Source organism: Mastomys coucha, unplaced genomic scaffold (genome assembly GCF_008632895.1).
Source record: "Mastomys coucha isolate ucsf_1 unplaced genomic scaffold, UCSF_Mcou_1 pScaffold16, whole genome shotgun sequence".
In the NCBI taxonomy this organism is placed as follows: Eukaryota; Metazoa; Chordata; class Mammalia; order Rodentia; family Muridae; genus Mastomys; species Mastomys coucha.
This window is the reverse complement of record NW_022196898.1, coordinates 6596116-6620246: the sequence shown is the minus strand read 5'-3', so window position 1 is coordinate 6620246 and position 24131 is coordinate 6596116. Positions and strand designations below refer to the sequence as shown.

The 24131-nt window shown below is 35.2% G+C and overlaps 1 protein-coding gene across 5 annotated transcripts in view; it reads left to right on the top strand.

Moving 5' to 3' along the window:
* Window positions 1-24131, top strand: part of Nbea (neurobeachin) — a 551294-nt gene that overhangs the window by 78053 nt on the left and 449110 nt on the right. For all 5 annotated transcript variants that reach the window (XM_031373880.1, XM_031373884.1, XM_031373881.1 and 2 more), the window contains exons 2-8: window positions 6520-6751; window positions 10109-10209; window positions 10526-10621; window positions 11304-11425; window positions 12195-12321; window positions 14946-15065; window positions 17403-17549. In XM_031373880.1, the coding sequence (XP_031229740.1) occupies window positions 6520-6751; window positions 10109-10209; window positions 10526-10621; window positions 11304-11425; window positions 12195-12321; window positions 14946-15065; window positions 17403-17549 (945 nt within the window). The remainder of the gene's footprint in view (window positions 1-6519; window positions 6752-10108; window positions 10210-10525; window positions 10622-11303; window positions 11426-12194; window positions 12322-14945; window positions 15066-17402; window positions 17550-24131) is intronic.

The following is a 24131-nucleotide window of genomic DNA, read 5'->3' as shown; positions in this document are numbered from 1 at the left end:
TGGGAATCAGACCCAGGGCCTCACATCCTACTAAACAACTATTCTTGTATTTAGTTATGTTAAGCCCTGGGAATTGGTTGTTTTTTAAAAGTTTAATGTAGAAATGTTTGATATGAGACCTATATTTCTGATTTTTTTCTTTTTCTTTACTTTCTTTCTTGCTTTTTGGTTTTGTTTTTACAGTGATTCTCCTAAGTATTTTAAACGTTTGCATTCTCTCTTGCTGTGACCATTGAATTCTGTTTCTGTTTCTTTGGCTCTTATTATTGTAGTGCTTAGAATAAGAAAAGAAGAAAAGAAAAAGCAAACAGGAAGGAAATTAAAATACTCAGTCCTGGGGACTAGTTTTGCATCCTGTGGAGCCTGAGGGCTAACTGGAGGTCAGAGCCTGATCCCCACTATTCCTTTTTTGAATGTGCTCCTGCCCTGGGCATGTTTATGACTTGTTAATTCCCTTCAGTACCTGGGAGCATTAAAGAGACTTCACAAATTCACAAGTCTCCTTTCTCCACAGGAGTATTTTCTTTCTTGACATAATGTTACCTCTTGCTTCAGGCAGTTACAGCCAGTTCTACCTCCAGATGTTGTCATTAGCAGTCAGCTAGCCTTGGAAAGCTGTGGTAGTGGAAACAAAAGGGAATTCTTTGTTCCTTTTCTTGGAGTTGTCAAACAGATGGAGATCTATGAATGTCTTAGTGAATAGTGGTGACATTGCTGCTTCTGGAATTAGCAGTCCTTACCCCCCAGTCTTTATGACATATTGTCTATATTGCCAGTCTAGGGTACAAGGAGTGGTAAGATAGTAGGCAAATTATTTAATAATCTACAGTGTTGTTAACAAGAGTAGTAGCTTCTTTATTTGGTTGTGATTATAATCTAGAAATCTTTGAAAATTGATTTTATTCTTTTGCCAGCTTTCATTGGGAGTAGTACAGTGCTGATTATCCCTACCATCATCCGTGTGTGTGTGTGTGTGTGTGTGTGTGTGTGTGTGTGTGCTTTCACTTTCAAGCTATGTGGTTACAAATTTATTTAACTAGAAAATAGGAACTAAAAGTGGAAACACTTACGTGTGATTTCAGCAACTGACAGTTGTGCATAACATATTGAATATACTTAGCAAATTAAATGGAGAAGTTTATACTTCTCTGCTGGCTAGTTTTATGTCAAGTTGGCATAAACTAGAATCACTAGAGAGAAGGGAGCCTCAATTAAGAAAATGTCCCCATAAGATCTGGTAGTATGTAAGCCTATAATAGGGCATTTTCTTAGTTAGTGATGGACAGAGGTGGGGTGAGTGTTTTGAGTGAGGACACCCTTGGGCTGGTAATCCTGGGTTCTATAAGAAAGCATGTTGAGCCATAAGGAGTAAGTCAATAAACACACCCCTCCATTGTCTCTATATCAGTTCTTGCCTCCAGGTTTTAGCCCTGCATCAGTTCCTGCCTTACTACTTTTGATGATGAACAGATATCTGGAACTGTGAATGAAGTAGTCTTTCCTTTCCAAGTTGTTTTGGTTCTGGTGTATCATTAAAATAGTAATTGTAACTAATACAACTTCCTAAGTCCAGAATAAGTCCCTTCAGTTTTGTTTAGTATGAGACCTTAGTAACAGAAGAAAGAGTAAGGCAACTGAGATATATAGAGTTGAAAAATATCTTTGGTTCTGTAATGATCTCTGAAGCCTTAAAAAGTTTTATGGTAACTTGAGTAATTCATTACTGAAAGAAAGTAGAAACCTTGAGTACAAAGCCTGGAAGACTTAACTGACCTGCACAGTAAAGCCTGCTACTTTCTTACCTCCTGCCTCTTTAGCCTCCCATTCTGTGGCCTTCTCATTCTCTGTTAATTACTGAATAATGTGTACGTGCTTGGCTGTGTGGTTGTGGTATAATATATAGTTGATAATAAAACAAAAAAGGTCCTTGTTTTTTAAAACCTTGTTATTTAAAAGCTTGTTATGTGAGATATAAAATACAAACGTGTTGATCAGACTAGGAAAAAATTCCGTAGGTTCGCCGTGGGCTATAAATGATGTGCAGCCAATAAATCCATACAGTTTTAGCAGAAGCTGGGAATTTTTACAGTCTAATTGCTACCATAATGGGTCTGGATAAAGACCTATTTTCTGCCTTACAGATATTAAGATTATACTATGTCTCTTATAGTATTACCTTGTGGCAGAGAGACGAAGGTCTGTTGTCTCTTCTTTCTATATAATCACTAATGTCATATTGAGAGATCTGCTCTCATGATTTTAATCTCAACTAATTGGGCTCTACAGACCTCATCTTCTAACACTAACAAACTGGAGATTAATACCTCATTCAGTGGATGTTGGAGAAAGCATGCTTAGTCCCTAATATTATTTAATGACTGACATGTGGATGGATTATAATGGAAATTTAAAGAAAGACAATCTTTCTGGGAAAGGCTTTTGGGATTCTAGCCATTGGCATTGATAACTATTTGGAGATTTATGTTGGAGATACTTGAAGGCATAATGAAATTTAAAATATTGACCAAAAAACTCAGTCATTTATAGGAAGTAAATGTAAACAGAGTTTTAGATGAGCAGTGCCTTTGTATACTTTTTAAAATGTCAGCATCTATGAATAGGAAGATAGAGATATAATGAATGACGTTATAATTTTAGAATTTGTTGTAATAAATAAATTGCAAAATACTCTAACTGGTTTGTAATTGTTTCTTTTGACCTAAGTAATTCTATTTATTTTGTATTATCCCAATAGTCTGTGTTTCCAACAATCTTATAAGATACTTAAAACTTTAGTAATTCTAATTCTTAATCCTTACATATTACAATGCATTTTCTCATCATTTTACATCTTAGATGCTTTAAGGTTTTGTCATTAAATAGCTCAGCTTTGATGTTTATGTTAGGGGGGGAGTAAGGCCTGTAGGAAAAGAACCAACTTCCCTGTGACAACAGAGTGCCAAAACCATACATTGAGAATCCAAAGTCTTAGGAACTTGCCAGACAGTTTCATTATATGGTATAGGGATTTGCTGCACCTTTTTGGTTTTGTTTATTTCCCAATGCTGGGGACATGACAAAGTGCTTAGACTTTCTTGTGTCACATGTTGTGACTTTCAGAATGTTTTCTAGGATTTTTTTTTTTTAAAGAGCTGTGGATTCTCCTGTAATTGAATGTTCGAAATCTACTTTCTAGGTGGGTGTGGTGGCTCATATCTGTAATTCCAACACTGCTTTTGCTTCTATGGTTTAACTGCTGATAACTATTAGATCAGTTGTTAAATAGAGGGATTTTGCTAATTTGGGAAGATAGTTTCCTACAACAGTCTCTTTAACCAACTGTGCTAAAAACCACTATACAAGTTAGAAAGCTAGCTTTCTCTAAATAATAACAGACACACTCTGCAATATCTCCAAGGCTTGTTTTTGGTATTTGGATCACAAAATTATGGAACCTTGACTGTAGTTTTTGTGTTTAAATGATACATAGAGGGATGTTATGTAACAACTATGAAAGATGGAAACTTAGACATTATATAGCAGAGCCTAATTGCCAGAATTGTGGGCATTTCTTCTGGATAAAGCAGACCCTTTCTCATCTATCTGAGACCTTCTCATATTTAATTAATTCATATATTTGTATATTTGGGGAATTTATACCAGTCATTTCTATAATATTTTAAACCTGTTTAACAAATTAGTCTAAAAACATTCAGTGATGTCCCTTTCATTTTTTGTTCTTATTACTGGATGCTTCTACACGTTTAGACATTGGGTCATAGGGACAGCATCATACCTGTTATTAGTTTCACAATAAATATTTTTGTCAGTGAGATGGAAAACCTCTTCTGGGTTGCTAAGGACTTGAGAATAACTTAATATAGTTATGACTTGGGTTAATTAGACATACAATAATGAATAGATATTTGTTCTTTACTTGTATGGAATGATAAAATAATAGTTGAGTTTGATAGATGCTCAAGAAAATAGAGCATGTCATGGCACAGGACATTGTGTTGGAAACATAATGTACACTGCATTGTCCGAAAACTAGCTGGCTCAATTTTGTGGGTCTTCAGCTATATTGGGTCAGACAAGTCTATGTTTTAAGAGTTAGGGTTGTTCCTGCTTTCCTAATAACCCAATGCTGACTGTGGGTGAGTGTGTGAATTTGAACATAATGATGTTTGTACACTTGTGTGAGGTTGCTGAGGCCAGATGTTAATGCTGGGCATCTGTATCTATACTTTTTCCTTTTCTTTTTCAAAAGGGGCTTATTATGTATCTCCTCTCTGGCCTTGAGCTCATTGTGCATTTCTGTGGCTACAGGGTTGCCTTCAGACTCACAAAAATCCAGTATTGCAGCAATTTTCAGAAATAAACCAGAAATAATGGAGTCAATGTGATTTCAGATACAAAGGCAAAATTGGAGAATAGTTCAATCACAGGTCATAATTTAGGCTAGTTACTTGAAATTAAATTTTGTATTGTAAGTTAACAATGTTCCTTGAACATAAAATTTTAAAATTTGAGAAATATGTTTAATTTTATATGACTTAGATATTCCTAAATGATATTTTTATATAAACTCTTATATAGGTGGTTTCTTGCAGTTGGACCTTGGAGCCCCCACCCAATGGATGCCTTCAAGATTTTTAACTCTGTACCTGAGATTCTTTTTCACTGAAATAGATGTGATAATAGACTCTTAGATGATGTAAAGCAGTTAAGTAGTACTGATGCCATACTAGGTGAGGTTGTGGTGCTGGCATCATTTGCCCTGTTAATACTTTTTATCTAGATTTGGGAATCCTCCAGTTGTAGGAAATGTATTTCTCAAGTTTTACTTCCTGTCTGTTCTTAATTTGATTTCCTTTGCTTTCACTTTACAGTCACTCTTATTTTAAACCAGTTTTTATGCTTTATATATTTTATGGGCTTGCTGATTTTGAATAAGATAGTCTATATGCATATTTATACCTCTTGCTGGAATTTACCATTCTTTAGTGTATGAACTTTTTTTGTCTACTAGTATATAATATTTCCAAAAATAGTTATCACAAAGCTGCTTATTGAATGAACAAATGAATGAATATTTTCAAATGTATCAAACTTTAAAAAAATAAAACCAAGTATTTTTCCTAAATCTTTCATTCTGTAGACTAAAAGGTTATCCATATTATTGTACAATAAGAATACTGTTTCTAGCTGAATTAACTGTCTTAGTGTTTTATTGCTGTGAAGAGACACCATGACTACAGCAGCTCTTATAATGGAGATCTTTAGTTGGGGTTCACTTACACCTTCAGAAGTTTAGTCTATTGTCATCATGGTAGGGAACATGACAGCATGCAGTCAGACATGGGGCTGGAGAAGTAAACTGAGAGTTCTACATCTAGATCCACAAGCAGCAGGAAGACAGAACCACTGGGCCTGGCTTGGGCTTTGTTTCCTCCCATTAATTACTTAATTAATTACACTCTCTCACCAGTCACACTCTCTCACCCACCTCGCTTTCCCTACTTCCCCCTCAAGGGGAGACCTTCCCTGGGTACCAACCCACTTTAGCTTATCAAGTCTCACCAGGACTAAGTGCCTCCTCTCCTACTGTGGTCAGACAAGTCAGCAGGCATTTGAAACCTCAAAGGCCAGCCCCAGTGACATACTTTCTTCAACAAGGTCACATTCCTAATCCTTTCAAATAGAACTATTCCCCAAGCATTCAAATATATGAGCCTATGGGGGCTATTCTTATTGAAACACCACAGTAATAATTCATGTGATTTGATCAATAGAGAGTACACATATCATAGAATTCTATTCTCTTTGTGTTTGTCTATTACTGTGCATTTGGTGGTGCTGGTAATGGTTTTCAAAGGAGCATGTTGATGGAAACAGTGCTAACTTTTGAGTTATTTGCCACAAATCATAATGTTGACAATAAATTCTCCTCTTCTCCTCTTCTCCTCTTTTTAATTATATGGTTTGGTGATTATAAGGCCTTACATATTTCTCTGTACAAATCATTCTTTTTAATGTTTCAACACTTACTGTAAGTTGTTCTTGCATCAGTTTCATATTTCTTCATTTTCCATGTGGAAATTGAACCAAGCTCCTCTTTATTACATCTCTTCCCCCCCCCCCGTAAGTTCAGTAAGATAAAAATGAAAGTGAATTTTGTCTTAATACTTATTCTTGGATACTGTATGTCTTCTGATCGTTTTAAAAGGGAATTTATCCTGATTCCCTCCCCACCCCATAGTTATTTAATCATTTATGTGTTTCGCTAGACTTGAATTTACTATTTTCCTTCCACCTTTGTAAAAATTAGACCTCTTTCATTCCTTTTACCTGAAACTCTTAAACTTTCACCAAAATTTGCTTTATGAAAGTGACATAGAAAACTATTAGTGAACATGCTTCCTTGATACTCGATTGTATGGTATTATTCTCTGTTGATGTTGCAGATGACCTCCCATGTCAGCTCTGCTTACTTTTCTTTTTCCTGTTTACTTTCAGCTGGTTGGTGGGGAATTTGATTTGGAGATGAACTTTATTATCCAGGATGCTGAGAGCATAACATGCATGACTGAGCTTTTGGAGCACTGTGATGTAACATGCCAAGCAGAAATATGGAGCATGTTTACAGCCATCCTACGGAAAAGTGTTCGGAATTTACAGACCAGCACAGAAGTGGGGCTGATTGAGCAAGTGTTGCTGAAAATGAGTGCAGTAGATGATATGATAGCAGGTATGCATGGCCTCATAACAAAGTGTATTAGATGCTTACAAGGTTTCGTGAAAACAGATTTGTAGAAATTGCCTTGATTTAAGTAAGTAATATATGACAAATATTTTTATGTTAATGTAAATGTGTAGACAAGAAGAGAAAACAAAATTGTTCTGTGCAAACACAATTACTAGATCCCTCTTCCCCCAAGTTTTAGAAAATCCTTAGTACTATGGAGGAAGTACAATAGAAAATTATCAGAAAAACAAACAGTATCTTTTATGTTACATAAAACTGAACTACAACACATTTAAAATATTACAATATGTAGGTCAGAGCCATTCACCAAGTTCCTCCAGCTCCAAGCCTCCCAGTCTGCTGCATCTGAATCCTAAGGAGTCAGCAGGGTATATCTTTTCAAAGTACCTCTTTTTGCCTTCATATTTTTGAGCCTTCATGTTCTTAGTCGCAGAGCTTTTCTTGTGATAAGACACTGCAACCAAGGCCAATTATGGAAAAAAAAGTGTTTAATTCGACTTATAGTTAGAGTCCATGATGGGAGAGTGTAAGGGTGTAGCAGGAACAACTGAGAGCTGTCGTCTGTATTTCCAAATTAAGAGGCAGAGAGGCACACTCTTGGCCTCTTCCCTTTGATGTCTCAAATTTGCCCAACTGATACACCTCCTCCAGCCAGGCCATGCCTCCTAATCCATTTCACCAACTAGAGGCCAAATATTCAAATATGTGAGCCTATGGGAGCTAGTCTCATTCAAACCAATGTAATACACATTGTGGAATAGTATGTAAAATGTACATAAAGTGTTATTTTTTGCTCATTATATATTATTTGAAATAGTAATCTTGAAATCTTGGATTTGTAGTACCAACTCTTATCTCCTGGCAAGGTAACTTTTCTCTATGGTTAGATATGTTTCAGTAGAAATGTTTTGGTTGGTGATAACAGAACAGCAGTTATTTTTAGAAAATAAGTGCAGTTTAAAATTTGTGGTTTTTTTTTTTTACAAATAAATGTATAGTCTAAATTTATCCTGACATAGAAATATTTCCACACATTATCAAAGTGCTAATTTGACTATACAATATTATATGTACTTTTTACAAATAGTCAGAATCTAGAGAATTTTTTAATGATTTCATATAAGGACTTTAATTTTTAAAATTTTCAGAGTAAAATATCAAGAAAGAAAGAAATAAACAGTGGGGTTAACAAGAATAGATTTTAAATTTAAATTAACATTTTAAAATTACGTTTCTTTGCTACTTTGAGATCATGTCTGATTGCTTCCAGAGTGGCTTGTATTTGTGTTGAGCATGGTTTCGGATGAGTAGTCACTACTTTGATTAAAAATGAGATTAAACTTGCGTGACTTTCAATGTTGGGGTTTGTATGTGTCTGAATATTTGTGTGTATATCAATATGGTAGTATATATTGTGTAGGCTCTTATATGATCTTTGAATCCTTTTAGCTGGGTAAGACTTGTTTTCTGTTTGTTGTTTGTTTTCCTAAATTAAAGTACTTACTACTTTGCAGAGTAGTTTTAGAGGAGTGCCCAGAATATACATAGCAGTTTATAGTAGTTCCTGAGAAGACAGCAGTGAGAGCATGTTAAGCATTTTCTGTTATATGTGAAGTTCTTTAATTCTCTTTTCTTTTCAGTAGCACTTCTTTCCCAAAGGATCTTATAGCTGAGGATATGAGAAAAGGGAATGAGTGTCCTAAAAAATGCTGCTTAACTACTTATAATAGAGAAATTAAATCTAAGTACTTAACTGAAAGTTTGAATGAGTACTAGCAAACTATTAAATTCCCATCTTTGAATGTTATAATGTGTTAAATACATAGAGGTACTTTAAAGTTAATAATTTTATCACTAAAATGTGGTTGAATATTTGCAATAAATTGATTAAAAATTTATAGCATTAGTAGTTTTTTCCTCTTTAAAATTTTTGTTGAAAAATTGTCTGCAATAATAAAATTAAATCAAACTGCTTAGTTATGGTCATCTACAAATTATAATTCTTTGTGCTTGTACTTAAAAAGCTTAAGAATAACTTGATACAAATTTTGTTCCAAATATCCAGATTTGTAAATACAAAGTTGGCTTTTTTTACAAAATATTTGTATGTAAATATCTAAGAAAGCTTAAGTGATATCAATTTCAATTAAAAGATTCTGGCTTTTAACTTAATTTTTGTATAAAAATTTCAATTAAGAAGCAGCTTGATTTTATGCACTAAGATTTTTGTTATTTTAATAATGAGTCATTTTGTTTCATTTAAAAATCTCACAAAAATGTCATACATACTTGTCAAAATTTTTACCTTTGAGCTTGCTTACTCATTGGGCTAATAAGTAAAATATAATGAATTACTTGTTGCTTATGCTAACTGTATTCAGAATTCAAAATAGATAAATAATTTAACTTTCCATATTCTAGTCAATAATCTGTGGTATTTAATAATATTAATTTTATAACATAAATGATTCATTTCTGTCTTCCCAATCTATCCTCATATTAATTGGTGATAAGATGATATTTAATCATTTCTGTTTAACCTATCCTCTTATATTAACTACATATAGTTACATATACATACACATACATACTTATGAGTATGCATGCGTATTTATATTAGCTTACATATGATATAAACACTTTAGAATCTGAAAAGATATATAAATATTTAGTTTGCAGACAGATTATTATTTTTTTATTGGTGAGTTATGTGCACTACACATTTGAAAACACATTTACATTAGCATAATGACTATCAGTAGGTCTTTTTAACATCTAAATGTTTAAATTAGACCCATTTTTAGATTAGTGAGTGGCAGTGAGAGCTCTGGAACCATTCATCCTGGGTGGGTTGGAATACTGCCTCTGCTGTTTGCTGTGAATGTGTTTTTAGGCAATGTGACTAAGTTATTTCATCCATAGTTTATCCAATTTTAGAAGGAGATAATAGTATTTAAAAACTAATAGTCTGATTTTGAGGTTTCCTGATACAAAGCACTTGGAATAGCATCCCATTGTGGATGGAGTAGATGCTCAAAATTGTAAATTACCCAAGAACTAAATGTTTCACTATCATGTTTTATTGGTCAAATGCGAGGTTTCATTTGAAAATAACCAAACAGTGTGCAGTTCTGTCTTTGAATATTTTCCTCCCTTTTTTTACATGTTATGAACTTTATGTTTGCATTATGAATCAGAATAGGCATTCCTGAAGACACTGAGCTATATTAGGTTTGTAAATAGAAGTAACATTTAGTAACTTTCCTCACCTTTAAAAATGTAGCTCATTACAGCCGAGTTCATGCCTGGAGTAGAGAGTAACTCTCCTCTCCTCTGTAGATCTTCTAGTGGATATGCTGGGCGTTCTGGCAAGCTACAGCATCACGGTCAAGGAGCTGAAGCTTTTGTTCAGCATGCTTCGAGGAGAGAGTGGCATCTGGGTAAGCTGTGCACGGAGGGAGGGAGGGAGGAGCCTTAAACCAGTCCAGTAATACTTAATGTCACTGGAGAACCAGATATTTGAATTGGTAATGATAATTATTTCCTTCTTAATCCATTTAGTAAATCATTTAAGTGTAATTTTCTTACTAGTTACCAAACAGTACATTGATTAAAATATGATATCATATAATTGTCATGGACCCAAGTATTATTCAATAAAGTTTTTTTCTTGAGTGTTCCTTACAAAAAGTGGCATATTTGCTATTATTGCTAATGACTTTGTATAATAACTATTTCTTTGATTGTTTTTTTCAGCCAAGGCATGCAGTAAAATTGTTATCAGTTCTTAATCAGATGCCACAAAGACATGGTCCTGATACATTCTTCAATTTTCCTGGTTGTAGTGCTGCGGTAAGCTGTAAATACATGTATTCATACGTACCTATCTCTTTTTTATCTGAATTTACTTGGTGTTCCATTAGTTTGTCTTTTCTAGGTTGCCCTAGGAATAAAACAATAAAACCATACGGTGTGTGCTTATGGTTCTTTTGCTGCTGCTGCTGCTGTTGGCGAGGGGTTTGGAACAATCTTGCTAGGTATCCCTGGCTGGCCTCTACCACCCAGTCTTCCTGCCTCAGCCTTCCTGAGGCTGGGAAAAGGGATATGCATCACTATGTCCTGTTTACTCATTATGTTTGGCTTCACAGTGGTTTAGACCTTTTTTCCTGACTCCAATGACGTTTTTCAGGACAGGCTGTCTTAGCTGTAACTATTCAAGATCCATTAAGAAAATGAAGTCTTACTAAACAGTAGCATAAGTCATTAGAATTAGAAAATTCTGTGGCATGTTTATCAGTCACATGTGTCTATATTGTGAGAATTGGTAGGGAGTGTTGGAGAACAGTCTGGAGCATGCTGAGCAAGGTAGAAATGGTACTTAGCCCACTCTATGTTTCAAAAAAACAGCCTGTAGAAATTCTTCGAAGACAGTAAGAGTTTATTTCTATAGTTGATTTTTAGGGGCAGGGAAATTTGACCAGAGCAACTTTGTATTTCATGTAACTGGTAATTTATCTTTTGTATCATCTTGTAGGCAATTGCATTGCCTCCCATTGCAAAGTGGCCTTATCAGAATGGCTTCACTCTCAACACTTGGTTTCGAATGGATCCATTAAATAACATTAATGTCGATAAGGATAAGCCTTATCTGTATTGGTAAGTATTATGCTAAAGTATAGTACTTTGGTCTTTATGTATTTTAATTTTGAAATTATACACTGTACCATAAAGCTCATATAGCTAATATTTATTTACTTACTAATAATTCTAGGTTAGTATATTCACATTTTTATTTTTTTCCCACTTACAATATAAGAAGGAACGATAAGTCTGTTAGAGGGAGAATAGGGTTACTAGTGTCTGATGTTGGAGATAAGACACCAATTCCCATTAGAGTTTGTATACTTCACCTTCATTTTATAAGTATAATTCATAACAAGAGGCATGTAAAACATTGTAACTATATGATTGTTTAGTAATCATGTTATTTAGATTAAAATATATATACTTATTTGACCAATCATATTATTATAAAAATCAGCTCTTTTTGGTAAGATTTTTTTGATAAGCATTGTAAACTTAGAGACCAAGTTGTTATTGACAACATGAACTATGGTTGAAAAGAGTTTTGAATGGGCAAAGTGGAGATGGTCCTTCATATACAGTCTGCCTATAGACATTTTGATTATTGATTTGCTTAATGCCTGTTGTATTTTACATTTAAATATAAAGAGTTTCCGTAGCCTACTCTTTCTTGAGTTAAGTTCCTTACTTTTTTTTGTTATTGTAAACCTTATGTTTTAGCTTTTATTAGGCTAATGTGTTAACTATGACTGTACAGAGAATTCAGTTTATTATATAAGGTTTTAGTAGGTGTTGGTATATTTCTTTTAACCAGTGTTTTTATATTATTTTATTAATACAGTTTTCGCACTAGCAAAGGAGTTGGCTACTCTGCTCATTTTGTTGGCAACTGTTTGATAGTAACATCTCTGAAGTCCAAAGGCAAAGGCTTCCAGCACTGTGTGAAGTATGATTTCCAGCCTCGCAAGGTAGGGCCGAGTGCATGCCTCTTCCCTGGGAATCATGTCAGGAGCTGTTGCCTTTCCTAGGGCTGTGCAGCCTGACTTCTGGAATGTTCTTTCACCTTTCTCCTGGCTTTCCGTGTCTTTCTCTTTCCTGTAATTTCTTATCTTCATGTCTGACTTCTCTGCGATGTCTTTTGACCTCTTGTGTTGTTTTTGTCACGTGTGTCCATTCTCTCAGTCTGATCTAACTTGTGTCATTCTTCCTGCATGTCCACCCAGGAGGCCTGGGAACTGGGAATGTGAAAGCACACAGCACAGGAAAGATCTCACATTCTTGCCACTTAGTCTTATTGGGAGATTTTTATTCAGTTTCATAATTCCTTCTACTTTGACTCATCAGGGCTGCGTTCCTTGGCTTTTCAACAACTATGAGATCTCAGAATCTCAACTACTGAGCTTTCTCTCTCCAGGTACACATCCACACAAGCACTCAAGTCCTCTGGTTTAGAGATCTGCCGTCTTTAATCATCGGGGCATGTTCTTCATCTGCTTTTGTCTTAATTTTCTAGTCCTATGTATTATATCTCTGAAATACATCTATTTTCTTCTAAAATTTCACTACTTGCTGTTTAACTTTTTCAAATTGTTTTCATCTTGAATGTTTTGTTTCTTTTCTAAACTATTTTATATACTAATGGTAGACGTATCTTCCTGAAGATATGCACTTGCTTAAGCTAACGATTTGCTTTTTAGTAACAACAGAATAAATTGAAAATGTATCCATGTGCTTTATGAATGAATGAATGACCTTTATCTATGTCTTCAGAGCACATCTTATCAGAACATTTCTGCCACATTTCTGTGCAGTCTTTTGTTGTTGTCCCCTCTTTCTCTTCCTCCCTCACTTCTTACTTCCCTTTCTGCCTCTCTCACTGGTGATCCAACCAAAGAGACACATGTGTGGTAGGCAATTATTGTATCAGAGTTGTGCTTCTACCCGTCCTCCTTGATAGATATTATTTTCAGGTATAACTAATGCCTCTTTTTATAATCACTTTATTCACATCTTCATTATTCATTTATATGTCCATTTAGTGGTTGTTGAGACAAAAGTCTGTGATAGATTTAATTTTTTATTTTCTCAGATGCCTGACACAGTATAAAATTCAGTAGACTGCCAATATTTTGAGTAGCTATATAAAAATATGACTTAAGCAGGGACTAGGTAGATGGCTCAAAGGCTAAGAGTACTAGGTATTCTTCCAGAGGATATGGATTTAATTCCCAGCACTTACATGGCTACTTACAGCTGTCTTTTATCCCAATTCCAGGAGATCTGACACCCTCACACTGACACATATGCAGGCAAAGCAACAACAACAAAAAATATAACTTTAACGAATAAATAAAGTTGGTTGATTTCTAAAGACATGTTTCATAAATTTAGATCAGTGTTTCTTAACTGTGGTCACATAAAAGCAAGCAGTTTAATTTGTTCTCATTTTATTTATCTTTTCCTATTTGCTTATGAAAATGCATTCCTGTGTTTTTCACATTTTAAATATAGTAATTGCAGAGAGTCTTATAAGAGTAGGGCCCAGGGAATGAAACAGGTTCAGAACATTTTTTTCTGAAAAAATTTTAATAAACTTTGAAAATGAAAATTATAATGATTTTGCATTACTCCTATTATTATAGAAAAATATCAATTAAAATTTGTCTTTCTTTGATTTTCTAGGGCATTCGATAGTTAACTTGCTATTGTGCTTCAGTTAAGGAAAATATTACCTCAGTAAGCAGGTTACTGGCCTTTCCTAAAAAGATATGCAACACGAAAACCTTTGTTTGCCTAGCTGACCTACTTAAGAGGTGTCTGACCTTGTAAAAATGCATGTAACCATTAGCAATTTACCTCATTTATAGAAAATGTGTAGTGCATAGCATCTAGTGGTATTTCTATAAATATTATGTCATGTTTTTTTCTTATTTCTCATTTATTTTGTGTAACTTGTAATACATACCTCAGGAATTTTTAGTATCAGTACATATGTATTGTTCTTATTTCTTATTGTCCAGTTTTATTATATATCAACATTTGGATCTCAAACTGTGTGTAGGACACAGTATATGTGATTATTGTCAGTGTGCATATGCAACTCTCTAGATCAGTCACTCTCTTTACCTTAGAAATATTAAGCAGTGGGATCCTCTGAAATGGTGAAAGTTCACGTACATCTATTACATTTTGATGATTCCAAGAGACAGAAAATTCCAGAAAATCCAAAAATATATATGAATACATGAATGCATAAAATTATATTGCAACACTCCCTGTTGTTCATTCAATATTTCCTATTAGTTCTGAATGTTTGATATAAAGTTTATTCACTCATAGTGATTTTTCTATGATTGCCTTCAAAGTTGTGTTCATAAGCAGCTCATAAGTAATTGCTGTCACTTCTCTGTATCAGTGTTGGGGGATGGGGGTTCCTTGGCCTGTTCTTTCACTGGGACATAAGAAATGGGAGGAAGGGGCATGAGGTGTAAAGTACTCTGAGATCTCTTGTAGGGAAGTGCAAAGACTTTAACTGCATTTTAGACAGTAGTAATTGTGCATGACCTTTGACATCTTAGTTGTTGCATTGCAGTGGTACATGATCAGTATCGTCCACATCTACAATCGATGGAGGAACAGTGAGATCCGTTGTTATGTTAATGGCCAGCTGGTATCCTATGGTGACATGGCTTGGCATGTTAACACAAATGATGTAAGTTTAAATTTTTTAAACATATTTTATAGTATGGACTCTCACTGTCATATAAATAATGGCTATTTGGTAGAAACATCCAAAATTTTGTTTGAGGTTTTATTAGTTTACATATAATTCTTAAGTTAATTTATATTTATATAATTTTATATTTAATTATTTAATATAGTATGCAGACTGTTTCAGAAACATATTTTAATGATCTGTATAAAGTTAAAGTAGAATGCGGTTATGTGATATGCTGGGGTCAAGTCATATAAGTGCCTCATATGCAAATATAGGTCTGGGCTTGCCATCTGACCCAGGATAAAAAGCCTCCCAAAATTATATTGTAAAAATCTCAATCTGTCTGGGTATGGTGGTGCACATTTTTAATCTCAACAATCGGGGGGGAGGGACAGGTGGATCTTTGAGTTCAATACCTGGTCTACAAAGTGAGATTCAGGACAGTCCGAGCTAACCATGCCTAAGAATCAAAACAAAAACAAAAACCCCTCAATCTGGCTGCAGTGCTGATAATTTCCTGACATTAAAGGACTCTGAAAGCTGAAGGCATCACATACAGGGTGCTCTGAGTAGTAAATGAGATACTTCCTTCACGTTGTGTGTTTGTGTTGGAGCAGGTGGCCCTGGCTTCTAGATAGAGAAGACATAGGGTTGAATCTAAAGAATGCTTGCATTTTTGTAGTTTGGGTTTTCCTTTTCCTTTATCCTGGCATTTTAGGGCCAAAGCAAAATTTGTTTTGTACAGCCTAAGGCATCTTTGGGCCAGTGCTAGATTATTCTCCTGCATACCTGCTTATGATAATTGTGGCAGGCTTAAGAAAAACAAACAACTAAATCTACTTATAAATTTTGTCTGCAACTTCTAATCTCTTTCATGGCAGAAGCTATAACATAGCCTCTTTTTCTGTTTTCTTTTAAATGAATAGGACATTTTACATTGTTTCCAGTCTGTTTGTAGATCTGTGGGTGACAACCTGTCCTCACCCAGCCAAGTTGACTTTACCTTGTTTTGCCATGATCTGGAAGCTAAGAGTCTTAGATTTTCACTAAGAACATTTTTTAAAAGATACAACAACAACAAAGCAAATCAAATAGAAATATGCACAGAAGCTGTGTGGAGCACACAGAACTCTAGAAAGCTCCTGCCTGTGCCTTTTTAGGACAAGCTTGCTTTACTGCCCAACAGACTCAAAGGCAAATGAGAACACAGAAGTGAAATTCGGCTTCCTGTCTGCTCTCAGATATTGCAGAAGGATGCAGTCTGTACTAACATACAAAGGAAGTAAGCCCCTATAGTTTTGTTGACTGACATTAGCTGAAAAGACAGTATTTAAAAAAAAGGAAGAAAGATTTAAAATTCTCTGTGATAGTATTTCAAGAAATAGAGAAGCCTAGTCTTGTACATATTCTTTATGTAATAGTAATTTTTTTTTAGTTTCTACAATTTAGATTACACACATTTAATGATAGGTTCTTGTTCTTCTCTTCTATTCACATTATTATTATTGTTTTTGCTATTGTATGAAGTTCAAATGGGATTTCATATTTGACAGATCTATGCAGTGATTGATTTCTCTGTGACTCTGTCTAGGTTGATAGATAAATATTAGTGTGCTTATTCTAATTAAAGTGTGGGATATCCTGTGGTAAGGAGAGGATTGTGGGTAGTACTGACTGTCTTTGGCTTCAGTGGCTGGTGTTGAAAGGATGTAGGTGTGCCAGGCTTTCTAGATGGCCTTTAAGTGAATGATAGTCTTGAGAGATTGAATCATTGTTTTTGCTTCTATATAATCCTTATGCAGAACAAGCTGATTTTCTTCATCATAGCTTATTTAGTGCAGAAAATGAGGGTGGCATATTCATCCATGTTGAGAAATGAAGTAGAATTTAAAAAAAGTTTATTCCTACGGTTTATAGTTAAGATTTGGCAAAGTCATTCTTTGGTTTTACTTTAACCTCTCTAAATTTGATAAGGTGTGAATTATTAGCAATTTAAAATTAGCTTTGCTTCAGTAAACAAATTTTAATTTGTTTCTGTATTAGAAAATTCAATTATAAACAATTATAAAATCTTTGTCATTATTGCTACAATTTGAAAGAGTGGTCAAGTCTGAGGATGTGATGGATGGTTGTGTACTTAATTTCTATTTAACTGATTTTAGTTTTCTAAAACTTGTTTATTTACTTTTATTATTGAAACATCTGGAAAAATACCTTAAATAGCATTTTCACTATTGTTATTATTTTAACTATTTCTGTTAATGAAAAATGCATTTTTAAATATTCTGTCTTTCAAAATAATAACTTATTTTTTATGACTTTTAAAAATAGAGCTATGACAAGTGCTTTCTTGGATCTTCAGAAACTGCTGATGCCAATAGGGTGTTCTGTGGCCAGCTTGGGGCTGTGTATGTGTTCAGTGAAGCTCTTAACCCAGCACAGATATTTGCAGTTCATCAATTAGGACCTGGTTATAAGGTAGGAATGACCTCATTGTTATTATACGCTCTCTGCAAAGGTCTTATTGTATAATCTGCTTTCACACTCTTGTATTTAGTGAGAATCTTTGGTCAGTGTGGATAATTGTCATCCCAACTTTTTGAATCTTTTGGTGATGTTCCTTTTCATATGCTCTTCTGTTTTGTTTTATTTTGTTTTTTCCCCAAGACAGAGTTTCCGGCCTGGCTGTCCTGGAACTCACTCTGTAGACCAGGCTGGCCTCAAACTCAGAAATCTGCCTGCTTCTGCCTCCCAAATGCTGGGATTAAAGGCGTGTGCCACCACTGCCTGGCTTCCTCGTCTGTTTTTAATTATTATATTTTCATGAACTTTTTATTTTTAGGAAGGTGTTCTAATATTTAAGACATGCCTTTAGTTATCAATTATGAAAGAAAAATTCTAAGTACATTGCTTATTAAAGTGTTTTTGAAATCTCAGATTTTGAAATAAGTACATTGTATTATGATTATACAAAATGACTTGTCCAGGGCTCAACTGTTAAGAGCATTGACTGTTCTTCCGAAGGTCCTGTGCTAAATTCTCAGCAAATACATAGTGGCTCACAATCGTCTATAGTGGTATCTGATGCCTTCTTCTGGTATGCAGGTGTACATGCAGGTAGAGCACTCACACACATAAAATATACAAATAAATAAATCTTTCATAAAATGACTTATTGAAAGGGATGCTATGGGTTAGAGATTTAGAGAAAGAAGCAGTGTCAAATGCTGTGTCTAACTGAGGTAACTCATTTTATGCATTTGCATTTAATTGTCCCTTGTAGTGGGTAAGAATGGGGTAATAAGGGTGCTCATGTCACAAAACCACTGACACTGACCTATCATATTATTCTGATTTCTATTTTGCTTTGAAATAGATACATTTTAGGCAATAAACAGCATTGACTCCTATGAATTAGTTTTTAATGAACACAATTGGTAAGTATGAGTAGATTCTTTAAATCACATCTGGAGTTGTACAATTTTAGAGTATTTGGAGGGGAGATGATACTATACAGTATAAATCCAAGTTGAGTTGGACATTGGTGGTCCACACCTTTAATTCCTGACCTTGGGAGGCAGAGGCAGGCGGATCTCTGAGGTCTAGGCCAACTTGTTCTACAGAGTGAGTTCCAGGACAACCAGTACTGCACAGAGAAACCCTGTCTTGAAAACAACACAGGAACCATCAAACAAATCAAAGTTAGCAATGTTTGAGGAGCACATGCCATAATTTAAAGTGTTGCTGCTTTTTTAAAGATTGATATTTACATTAATGGGAAGTTTGTTATGGAAAAGTAACACTAAATATTAAAATATTCTTTTAAAACTTTTTATATTCATATTTCTGTTTTATTATTTTAGTTTAGACATAAAAATAACAAAATTACTCTTTTGAAAGATCTTTGTCTTCACAGTGATTTTAGTAGCCAAAATACTTAGTCTTTCTGTTGTGTGTCACAGTGACATTACATGCTGCTATCTTGTATCCATTTAATTTTGTTTGTTTCACTAGGCCTAGGTATGAACTGGTTTTAGTATAGTCATTTTTCCCTTTACATTACTCCCTCCTTCACCTCATTTTTATTGCAAATAAATTCCTTTCTCACATAATATACCCTGAATACTGCTTCCTTTCCCTCTACTCCTCCCAGTTCCTTGCCACCTCCCCTTCTGTCTGGATCTATTCCTTTTCTTACATTAGAAAACAGGCTTCTAAGAGATACTAATAAAATGAAATAAGATAAAACAAAACTTAACGTCAGATTTGGAGAAGACAAACAAGGAAAAGAACCCAAGAGAAGGCATGAGCCTCAGAGACCCACTTTCGCACCCAGGAATCCCATAAAACCACTGAATTGTAAGCCATAAGACAAGCACAGAGCGTCTGGTGTTTAGGCTCTGTTCATGCTGCCTCAATCTTTTTGCATTCATAGGAGCTTTGTTCATGTTGGTTGAGAGGCCCTTATTTTCTTGGTGTCCTCCATCCACTCTGGGTCTTGTATTCTTTCCTCCTCCTCTTCTGCAGGGTTCCTTGAGCTCTGAGAGGAGGGATTTGATGGAGATAGTCTATTTAGACCTTAGACTAAGGTCTCTCACACTCTGCATAATGTCTGGCTGTGGATCTCTATATTTCTTTCCATTCTCTGTAGGAAGAAATTTCTCTGATGGTGACTGAGCAAGGCCCTGACCTATGAGTATAGCAGAATGTCATTAGCAGTTATTTTATTGCTACTTTTTTGAAGAAGGTTAATATTTGGTTTTCCCCTAGGACTCTGGTCTATTTATTCTTAGATTCTCAGTCACCCAAGCAGTGTTGGGCATGATGATTCCGTATGGTTGAGAAGGCTTTGTGACACAATTACCCCAGCTTATCTTTTAGGCAGTTCACCATTTTTGATCAGTGCTTTTGTAAATGGTTGGCATTTACATTTATTTTTTTGGTAGTATACAGAGTACCTTCTTGTACCAATGATGGTAAAACAATGGCATGAAAGCTCTGTGTATGCAGCAGTTCACCTTCTCCATGGTCAGTGAATTGTGTGGGTGTTGGCTTCAGCAATGGACCTTGATGTTAGTTTGTAGAAGAGCAACCTAAAGTTTTGGCAACAGACTGTGTTGTTTGGGAATTTCCATAGCACCCCATTGGCTAACAATTAAATTAAATGTAAACCAATTCTGGTACCAGAATCTTCATTTGGTGATAGGAGATGCCAGTTGGGACTCTGTCTCTGTCTCCCCCATTATTTGGCAATTTTATGTAGATCACCTTCATGTATGTATTTCTTTTAGGAAGCTTCTACTATATTAGATTTTCATACTACCCCTCAAGTGGCCTTTAATTTTATCTACCTCTTCACATAATTCCTTCCTCATCTCCCATTCCTCTTACCTCCCACTGATTCTCCAGTTCCAGCCCCACCCCAATCCACCCATAACTATATATTGTATTTATCTTTCCTAACAATATCTATCTGACCCCTCCTAGTCCCTTACTCTATGCCTAACCTTTATAATTCTTTAGATTATAATTTGGTTATCATTGACCTAACAGCTAATAGCCATATAAAACCAAATACATCCCATATTTGACTGGAGCATCTCACTCCAGATGATTATTTTTCTAGTTTCATCCACTTGCCTGCAAATCTCCCCTTTTCCTTTGAATTCTTGCTCTACCATGTATTAACTTTGCATGGGAATCTTAGTATTTTTGACTTATTTGTATCTGTCTTTCTGTCTTTCTTTTCCATGATCATAAAAAATATTTAAGTTAGCCTTTCACTTTTAAAATTAAACTCTCTCTCTCTCTTTCTCTCTCTCTCTCTCTCTCTCTCTCCCCCTCCCTCCCTCTCCATTTCTCTCTCTCTCTCTTTCTCTCTGCATGTACATATGTATGCCGTATCTGTGCCTGGTGCCCAAGGAGGCCCAAAGATGGCATTGAGTCCCTTGGAAATGGAATTGCAATTGTTTCTGAGCTACTGTTTGGGTTCTGTGAACTGAAACCAAGACCCCATAAACAATGCTCTTCAGTGCTGAACCATCTTGCCACACTATGAAGGAACTTTTATTAAGCACTAATTAAATGAAATTAAATACAGTAACAAAAATATAAATGAAGGTCAGAAGTTGATAAATAACAAAGTATAAATCTAGTATTACTATTATAATTTCAGAATTAATAGGAACTTCTTCTCAACACATAAGAGAAAGAGCGAGATCTAAGTTTTAAGTAGTTCTTCCTCTAAGAAAGGAGCCATCATTGTGTTGAACAGCTTTGCAAATTACAAATTTATCATTTGGTTCTTTCTTGGCATTGTATATATCTTTATATATATATATATATACATATATATATAATTATCTATCTATCATCTATCTATCTATCTATCTATCTATCTATCTATCTATCTATCTATCTATCTGTCAAACAGTAGTAAAAATGAGTAGAAATCCTAAGTCACTGAATTAATTTCTCTATAACTAGTGTCCTAATATCGAGTGTGGAGTACCTATACCGAAGTCTGACATTTATACAAGAAATGTCTCTAATTGGGGGCAAGGAATGAGAATGTATCATACTGAGTTATGAAAGTCTCTATACACCCGAGCCTTTTTAAATGGAGACTGTAAATTTATGAGTACAACTGAATTGTCTCAATTCAAAATACAAAGAACACTATTACTCGGTAGTTTGTACGTCAAAACTCTTTGATATGAACAGGTTTTTACTAGAAATTTAGATAATATAAAGAAAGAAAACATGTAAACGAGACTCAGCCACATTCTGACAGGAACATTAACATACTTCACCCCATTCTCTTGGTAGTGAGCAAAATAACTACATGAGAGCTGAGGTTAGACTGTATAGAATATATAGTATGTAACAGTTATTCAACATGCATGGTAGTATGTACATGAACACTTTGATACAAGAGCACATTGTATGGTGAGGCCTGTACCTCCCATTCCCATTACTTTTGTAACCTTTGCTCTATCCCCCTATGAGGAGTTTCCTATTTTTATTCTACTATGATACATCACTGCCACCTATAGAGTTCACATCTAAGAACAACATGGTCATTGTGTGAAAAATGTGAAATAAAAATTTGGACAGTGTTATATGTAACTAAGGTTGTATCTTTTTGTTTAGCTGTGTCATCACTGTCCATATGGGGTAGATACACTGCAACGGCACTGCTTCTCATTCCGTGCCACACACATAAGTGTAAAATCCATAACCTCTATAAAATGCACAAACCACAATGAGAACAAACATACTATTTTTATTTTTTATGAAACTGGCTCAAATGTATTAATATGATTATTTGTAGTTGCATCACTTCCCTGCTAATGATACAATTTCGTTCTTTTCTATGACTAAATAAAGGATACCATTATGTATATGTGTCACTTTTCCTATCCAGTATCCTTTTGCAGGAAACCTGAATTGGTTCCATAGCTTAGCTATTGTGGCTAGATCTGCAGTGAACATTGATAATCTTAATGTTTCTCTGTGATATGCTGACTTGGAGCCCTTGGGGAAATACCCAGGCATGGTATAGCTGGGTCATACGATAAATCTGTTTTTCATTGGCTGAGTAACATGAATGTGGATTTCCATAGTAATTGGACTAAGCTTTTGTGACAAAATCATGCTATTTTTCTTACTGTTACTCTGTGTTAAAACTTGGTATAGATATGTACATTATTCTTTTTCTCTAAGTTTGCTTTGATTATACAGGATCTTTTGTGTGTTGGAATGTCTAACACATTAACCATAAATGAAAGTGACAGAAAAGTATATCAGAAGTAGTTATATAAAAATATTTTAGATGTTATAGATCAAAATACCTAAGTCACTCCACTTAAAATCAATTGAGAGAGGGTTGAAACTTGGACCAGTTTCAGACAGAGATGACACAGCTTGCAAGCGCATGATTCCCAAGTGCCAACTCCCATTGAAGGAGCTGCGACAGCTAAGGTACAACACTGATTGAGGAGCATAGTACCTTGGGAGGCATGCCACTAGACGAGAGCTGGAAGAGATGCACACGGAGATCACTTTGGGCTGTGCATATGCTCTTAGTGTTCGAGTGCCTAAAGAAATTGTAAGATGGGTTTGTGTAGTTTTTGCATGATGACTCCAGTAAGTATATGGTCTGTGCCAAGCCTGAAAAGGAAGAAGAGTTGCGGCAACAGAAACACAAGACCTTTGTGGGGACGTGTGAAAGACATATTTGGCATTTCCTCGTACTTTACTCCTGGGATGTCAGCCAGAGGTAGTTGGACATTGTCCACCAGGTGTATGAGGAAATGGACAACTGTGCTTCATCCTGGAAGGGGAATAGAAATACTCCTTTATCAAATGGCCTACCAGCTCACATTGATGCAGTTCAACTGGGAGCTGGCCAAGAGCCTGGAGTCCTTCCAAATTGCTTATCTATAAGGCCAAGAGGACAAAAGGAGGAGCACAAGAAGTAGCTGCAGTGCTGTGGAAGTGTATCAGTCCCTCCCAGAACTCCAGAAGAACTTCCAGGGAGGATCTATAAATGCTGCAGGAGCCGTTGTTAGCATGTATCCCATCAGTACCAAATACTGTGTCCAGTGCTGCACCTATTCTGGATTCTCAACAAATTCTCTTGCTGCATTAAGTCTGATTATCAGAAATGTAATTTTCCCATAATGTTCCTTACAAGAACACAGTCCAGTTTGTTGCATGTATATTGTGCAGTATCCTTAGCCTGACTGAACAGTTTTTCAGATTTTCATAAAATACCCATATGAATATTTTCAAGGCACATACTTGCATACTTTTTGAGCCTTTTTCTATTTTCTCATGAATACTTCTTTTATTTTATTTTATTTTAGATATTTTCTTTATTTACATGCGAATTTCTCCATTCCCAGTTTCCCCTCCAAAAAACAAAGAAACAAACAAAAACAACAAGAACAAACCCCTGTTGCCTCCCCCTTCCTCATGCCTGCCACCGCGCCCTCTCCCACTTTCTGGCCCTGGCATTCCCCTACACTGGGGCTCAGAACCTTCACAGGGCCGAGG